At 38.1% G+C, this 8,065-nt stretch overlaps 1 protein-coding gene across 1 annotated transcript in view; it reads left to right on the plus strand.

The window, feature by feature from the left end:
- LOC107701234 (T-cell immunomodulatory protein-like) overlaps window positions 1-8,065 on the plus strand; it is a 134,528-nt gene that overhangs the window by 31,360 nt on the left and 95,103 nt on the right. Inside the window, exon 7 of the mRNA XM_016503194.1 lies at window positions 2,945-2,991. Within this exon, the coding sequence (XP_016358680.1) occupies window positions 2,945-2,991 (47 nt within the window). The remainder of the gene's footprint in view (window positions 1-2,944; window positions 2,992-8,065) is intronic.

Here is an 8,065-nt window from a genome sequence, read left to right on the forward strand (position 1 = left end):
TTTTTTCCCCTCTTAAAGGGATAGGTCACCCTAAAATTAAAATTGTCATGATTTGCTCACCGTCATGTCATTCCAAACCTGCACGACTTTCCTTCTTCTGCAGAACACAAAAGAAGATTTTAAAGAATGTGTGTAACCAACCACTGACTTCCATTTGTATTAACAAAAAAACCCTATTGAGACATTTCTCAAAATATGTTCTTTTGTTTTCAGTCATACAGGTTTTGAATGATGTGAGGGTAAGTAAATGAGAACTAGGCCTGTCACGATAACAACTTTTTGTTGTGTGATATATTGCCCCAGAAATAATTACGATAAACAATATTATTGTCATTCTAAGACCATTTTATGCCACAGAATATATAATCATAATAAAAAAGCATAATAATGCAAGAAGGCCAACACACTTTCAAATGACAACAAACTTTTAATTCTTAAGAATATTTAGATAATGGAAATTAAGTATCAAAATATTAGATGCCTTAAAAACTTGAATAAATAGTAAATAAACATTTTTTAACAAAAAGTGCAAAGTAAGAAGTAGAAAAAAGAATAAAATCACAAATAACTTTTTTCCATCTACAGATTTTTCCCTGACCTTCTTTTCTCTGTAAATTAAGGGTGCACACTATTGCTGAAAAACACAATCCCTACTTAACAGTCAGATGTCCGTATGCACAAAGGCACAGATCCCTAAACAAGGCCATATCTGCAGATGAAACTTTTTTGTAGAAGCATTATTTAAATTTGAACTAGCACCTCATGACTACACCACGTCATGTACGAGAAGCTGCAAAAGACACTGGCACAAGTGAAATGCAAAAAAACATGGTGACATTAATTTTTTATGTAAATATAATGGGCAATATATTGCATCACCAAAAATGATTGAGGTCATGTACATATATTGTGCGATAAGTCGATATTGATTATTGCGACAGGCCTAATGAGAACAGAGTTTTCATTTTGGTGGTGAACAATCCCTTTAAGGGGCCAGATTCTGCTCCTTTGTAGCATTTTTTTTTATCTATGGTCCACTTATAATATTTATTAGTTTAATCAAGTTTTCTTTTAGTTTTTCATGACCATTTCCATGCTTTCTATGGCCTGTAAAACTAAAAAGGCTGTTCTTGCTACACTCTAAAAAATGCTGGGTTGTTTCAACCCAACTTTGGGTCAAATATGGACTAACCCAACTTTTGGGTTAAAAATTTAATGTAAAAATGTAACCCAACGGTTGGGTTTGTCCATATTTGACCCAAAGTTTGGTTGAAACAACCCAGCATTTTTTAGAGTGTACAGTATCTTGAAGACATGTATGCAAATACCCTCTGTTATGATTGAAAGTCTTTTTCAAAGAAAGCCAGTTCACTCTGCAGTCATATTTGCAGTGCCTTCGCGCAGCTGTTTCGAACATGCAAGATTCAACTGTCCTTTCAGACAGTTTCAAATGTCAGATTTAATTAGTTAATCACTAGTGCCAAAATTTAAATAACATATTTCAAATCAGCAACAAAATGTGACATGAGCTGTCCCGTAAATGTTGTTTTTAAAGAGTTTTTCAAGTTGGTAAAGCCAACACGCGTGAGCAGTACCAAGCACACATCTCAGGACACTGATTGTTTCTGTGGGAACCTGATCTTCTATCAACAGCTGCAGTGATGCGATGACTTTACCAGTTTTTTCTCCCATTCATAGTATTATGAATAAATCATCTTGGTATGTATAGCCTTTGACTGACTAACCAGTATACTGGTGTTTTTTTTTTTTTTCTGCAAATCAGATATCTACATAATGTTGTGCATTTTTGAGTGGGTGGTTTTCTTCATGGATTAGAACTATTTATTGATGGGTTTTCCCATGTGGAAAATGAATTGGAAATTACTTTCGGGAACTAAGACGTCTGAAAAGTGATCTTCCATGTAGCTCTGCCCACACTGAAATTTCATTGGATCAAAAATTAATTAAACATCAAATATGTGCTTATAGGCTGTGACAGTATTGCTTCCCAAATATTTAGATTTCAGTGCGGACATACCTTTTTATTTACATATAAAACGTTACACTTGTTTGTTTTAAAAGAGTAAAGGAAATGTTTTCCATGAAACGACTGTCTCTTCTTCTTGCATTTTCTCACTCTCACTGCTGCATTTGAAAGTAGTGCAAGTCTTACAAAAATAACACCGGGCTTGCTCCATCTCCATAACAACGTCCAGGCCTCTAAAACGAAGCCATCATCACACAAAAGAAAGAAGAACATGCACAGCAAGAGAAAATTACACCACTCGTCTGTGCCAATCAGTGTAATAACTCTGTATCGGACTCTGTCAGGAGAATGCTTGATAATATGTGTGGTGTGTTCAGTTATTGAGGGAAGGACACACAACAGATGAAATCACGCAAGTCGTAATGGTGATGTAGGGAACAACATCGATGTATTGAACATCTGAAATTGTCAGCATTTCAAAGACTAACTGGAGGTGATGCACGGCTTATATTGAGCTCCGGTTCAGTTTCACAGCTGGGCTTCTGTTTAATATGTCAATATACTGAGCTTATGGGTTATCGTTTCACACATGTATTCGATCTCCTTGGTTCAACTGTGCTTTTGTCAGTATGCTTCCATCTAAGGTTTGTTGTGATAATCAGATTGCTGCTTGCTTCCTCACTTCCACGTTTGTTTTTTAAGGTCCGGCAAAGTCTCTTACTGTGCAATACTGTGTTGCAGGATGAACGAGGAGCAGCTGCTGCCAGCACGATGGCATTGGTCCATTTCTCTTTCTGTCACAGGGATCTATACTTCCACCTGTTGATGATGGCTCTGACACTCAATGCAGTACTAGCTTACTTAAATCAGAACCGCACTGGCAAAGCAAGGAGGTCTGGTCATTTTGTGAAATAGCTAATGATCTCTTTCTTTTTATCTCTCTTTCTTTTCTCACAGATTTGTTCCTCACCACCGCGGATGGATATGAGACCTGGATCAATAAGGTAGATTAGAGTATTACTTCCTGCCCTTTAATCTTTAACACTAGTGTATTAACATTGAGGAGGCAATTCCCACTGCTTGCAGTCATTTATTTGCATGAGCCTCCAATGTTATATTAGCAAAGATCCACTAAAGAGTTACACAAATCAGGAAACGCTGCAAAACAAATGAGCAGTTTGCATGGCAAATGCACATATTGTGGATCGGATCTAAGTGCTCGCTTACGGAGGATGCAGCACTTGGACTTTCTCAATTTGGCACACTTTACTGAGACTGTACAATGTCACTCCATCACAGCAATCCTGACACCTGAATCAGCGCTTTAAAACACTGAAAGTGTACTCGACTATACAGCATGCACCTAGTGTTCCTTTCCATCATGTGATTAACCCCCTGGGGTCGACAGTTCTGGCGGCGGAACCTTTTGCAGATTTGAATGTTGACAGCGAAAAGAACTAAAATGCTCCTTCATACTTGATCGTACATATAAGAGTAATACAGCATTTCAATCTGTAAAGGGTCTACTTTTATTTGTGTACACTCACAATATCAACAAAACATTGTGCTTTTGCAAAATAAAGAAAATTAACACAAGCATTTCTTTTAAAAAAAAATTCTGTGCTGGTAGCATGACATTAAAACATTAAAACGAAGTGCTTTTGTGAACGACACGTTTACATTAAATTAATTTATTGTTATTCTTTTTAAATACCCACAGTGGTATTTCAACACATTTAGTGCTTAGTTGAACTGGATTGTGGGTTGGTTCATTTATACGACACTGGTTTTGTATTGAAATGCATTTTAATTCTTATTATCAGTGTTTAAAACAGTTATGCTGCTTAATATTTTTGTGGAAACTGATACTTTTTTCAGGATTCTTTGATGAATAGAAAGATCAAGTGAACATCACTTTTTTATTATAATTTTAAATATAAGCTTTTATAACATTTTAAATGTCCTTACTGTCACTTTTGATGAATTTGAATACATCCTTGTTCAATAAAAGTATTAATTTCTTTAAAAAAAAAAAACTACTGCCCCAAACTTTTGAACAATAGTGTATATAATGAAGTAGTGAACTATCTGTCACGTATGCTTGTTCCTGCTGCTGCTAACTTCTAGCTCACAGCTCCATTATACAGTAAGAGTAGGTTTTAATGTGAGAGCCTGAAGAACACAAAGCCACAGGTCAAACTAGAGTTAGAAAACAGAGGAATAGAAAGAGAGCTGGAAAAAAGAAAGCATAATGACAGGCAGCAAGATGGATGGAATGACTTAAAGTGGAGAAAAACTAGAAAAATCAAAGGTGAAAAAGTGAAGGAAGTTGAGACAGACTTTCATAAAGGAGCATCTCTGAGCAGGTGGGAAACTACAAAAATAGCAGATGATAAATAGTTGAACAATACAAGCGAGCAAGAGCTGACTGTAAAAGGTCAGTGGTGCGTCGTCTTGAAGCACCGCAGCTTTTCCGGAAGCATTTCCACTGCCCTCTATTCTGTTCCAGTGTCACATGAGTCTGTGGCGCTCCGCTGCTGATGGTACTTCAGAGAAACAGAGGGAGGGAGTCGGGTTAGATCACCTCTCCTCCTCCCGCAGGGCGCCTCATCATTACATTCTGAGAGCAAGAGGCTGGTGACAGAAGTGCAGGGATGGATAAAATGACGTGCTGTGAAGACAGACAGGCAGGGTGGAAATAAAGAAAAGGAGGAGAAAAGTGGGTGGATGATTAAAGAGGGGGAGCGATCGGCAATTACTAATCACATCTGAGGCAGCAGCCATTTTAGTTCATATTCCTTGAAAGAGGCTTAAGGGATCCGAATGAAAAACACAGCCGATTGGTGACTGGTCTTTGATTACTGACTCTTACACACATAAACAAACACACACCACCCCTCAAAATCATACTTGTGTGCATTTTCGCATACACACACCTCGCAAGGAAATGTCTCCTAGTAAAACCGCAGTAATCCCACCCCTATTTACTGTGAGGTTTTTGAGTTAACAGTCTTTGGTCACAGGCCAGTGCCCTGTGCTTCCAGTAGCACACTCCGTTTTAATTACTTTCCTCTCGCTCTCCTTAAACACTTATTCTCAGCCCTGATTATACACACACTTGCACACAGCAGCTCCAGTGTTTGTTTAAATTGAAAAGCTTCAGCTGTAGACTGCATGCAAAGTCATTACTGTAATACAAGACGCCATCAGTCATTTTAGCAGCTTGACGGAGGCGTCCGACCAAACAAACAAGCTATAAAAAAATTAGCCCTCTGATTCTTTAGCTCGGTGAATTATTTGTTTTTCCCTGAGCTCAAGTTACAGAGTTAGCCCACCGTTTGGTGAAAACACCACGACCATGTACTTATGGCTGCCCTTGTAACATTAATGTGTCCTTACACATTCACCGGTTGAAGTTGTGCTTGCTCACATGTAAATCACTTATGATCCCAGTCATGGCTGCCGCACCAAAACTCAATCAGTGCACTGTGGCACTTAAACACACATTGTGTCAGTCGCACAGGAGCCACACAATCAACCTGCAGCCTCTATTTACAATCCAAAGCCACAATCAGACCATCTTTATGTGCTCACTTTACTATAGGGGGGAAGTCGTGGCCTAATGGTTAGAGAGTCGGACTCGTAACCCAAAGGTTGCAGGTTCGAGTCTCGTACCGGCAGGGATTGTAGGTGGGGGGAGTGAATGTACAGCGCTCTCTCCCACCTTCAATACCACGACTGAGGTGCCCTTGAGCAAGGCACCGAACCCCCAACTGCTCCCCGGGCACCGCAGCAAAAAAATGGCTGCCCACTGCTCCGGGTGTGTGTTCACAGTGTGTGTGTGTGTGTTCACTGCTGTGTGTGTGCACTTTGGATGGGTTAAATGCAGAGCACTAATTCCTAGTATGGGTCACCATACTTGGCCACATGTCACGTCACGTCATAGTGAGTACTATAGTACTATTTACTATGTGTGTGTATATATATATATATATATATATATATATATATATATAAAAGCAAAAAGAAAAAATCAAAAGAAAAACAAAATTGTCACAACTTCGTAAATTTATTAAAAAAAAAAAATGAAATAAGTACATTGCATAAGTATTCAGTATTCAAGTATTCATTAACTAAATATATCGCTGAAGCACCTTCACAGTCTCAAGTCTTTTTTGTTTGACGCGACAAGCTTTGATCATCATCATTTGGCAATTATCTGCCATTCTTCTCCTCACCTCTTCACCTCTCAAGCTCTGTCAGGTTGGATGGGAGCAAATGCACATTTTCAAGTGTACTTGATTATATAATATTCATGTGAACATTTTGAGAAATCTCTTTCATTTTTGATGTGTGCTTCTATACGACGGACTCTGTCATCAACAGATATCACTATATAGGGTTGAACAATTAATTGTGTTTACAACAAGATCACCATTTTTTTTATTCTTGTATTTTTTTATTCTTTCAATTAATTAACCATAATCGTCTGCGATATTGGCCAGCTGGTTATTTACGCTGAAAACTTTTTTTTTTTTTCATTTGCCATTTCTGTTGGTAACAATCCTCCACAAACTTTCAAGCTTGGGTTTGCTGTATGCCATCAGTTTAAATCCCACAATCAGAGCTTTTCTCTTATGATAATGCAATCTTTTCAACCTGGCAACCATGCGCTCTCCCTTTGCTGCAAAAAAAAAAGGAATATCTGAAAACACAGACAAACATGTAGGTTGGAATATAGCGATTTCCATTGTGATATTTTCATCTAACTAATGTGCAATACAACCAGTCTGAATTCCTTCAAAACGTCGCTTGTGATTTTTGCTGCGACATCATCTGCAAGAAAACCTGCTCAGCAATACGCTGTAATAAATCCAGACATCATCCTCAATTTTTTGTGATTATATTGTTGCACAAGTGAATTTACTCAGCAGCCACAAAGATTTTTTTGTTGTTTTAATAGAAAAACGTTAAAATAATTTTGAATTATTGAAATTAATATTAGGAATTTCTCTGGTTTAGCTTTTGAGAGAAGCTTCTTAAGGTTTTACCAGTTTTCATAATGTATAGAATGTGTTAATGTATATGATAAACATGAATCAGGAAATTCAATTCAATTCAAGTGTATTTGTACAGCGCTTTTCACGATACAAATCATTGCAAAGCAACTTTACAGCAAATTAAGTTTCTACAATATTTAGTAGTAGCTTATCAGTGGTGACTGTCAGTTAATGTACATATGGGCCACAAAGAACTCTATGACCAATGCATGGCAAAAAAAAATCCTTGGACACAGGATTTTTTTTTTTTTCTGCCATAGGCCTATGTCTATTGACACTATGTCTATATGACATTTTGTTACACCTTTACGTAGTGATTATTTTGCCTTATGTCTGTTCTAGAGACATGTTACAGCTTTTTGATAAAGCTCTAATTGGTTTTCTTTTGCTGTATTAGGGAGGTGCGATTAATCGAAATCGTCATAAAATCGCGATTTGAGCGCGCTATTTCTAAATCGCTTTATAGCTCGATTTTCTGCGCCCCCGACCTCCCGCAGTATGCTATCCGAACCAATCAGAATGCAGCGCGCCTAAATGGAGCACGAGAACAGAACAGACCGGGCGGGCATACAAACGTAACGCCAGGTTCACACACTCCGTCTGTGGTGCGTATTTGTTCCGTGCCCATGTTAACGGATCAGAGCGTTCACACTGCACGCGATTGCGGTCCGGCAGTGTGCTCCAGGAGTCTAATTCACACTGAATGCATTTATGACTGTAAAGCATGTCTGTGTGTGTCAAAATCGTGATTAAGATCGAAATCGCAAAGTTGATCAAAGAAATCGCGATAGGTTTTTTTTGTCCATGTCGCACAGCCCTATTCTGTATGTTGTTTCATGGTTGGCATCATTTGAGGTCCTCTGAGGGGTTGGCATCATCTCTTCTCAGGTGTTCTGGATCCAGACTGAAGCTTATGTAAATCCTAGTCAAAAACAGAGAAACACATAAAGACATAATTAGCGTAGCTGCTGTTCCAACCAAGCAAAATTGATTTGTTTAACCCAAGCTAAAGTATAAT

Source organism: Sinocyclocheilus anshuiensis, unplaced genomic scaffold, assembly GCF_001515605.1.
Source record: "Sinocyclocheilus anshuiensis isolate Anshui unplaced genomic scaffold, SAMN03320099.WGS_v1.1 scaffold1966, whole genome shotgun sequence".
NCBI classification, from domain to species: domain Eukaryota; kingdom Metazoa; phylum Chordata; class Actinopteri; order Cypriniformes; family Cyprinidae; genus Sinocyclocheilus; species Sinocyclocheilus anshuiensis.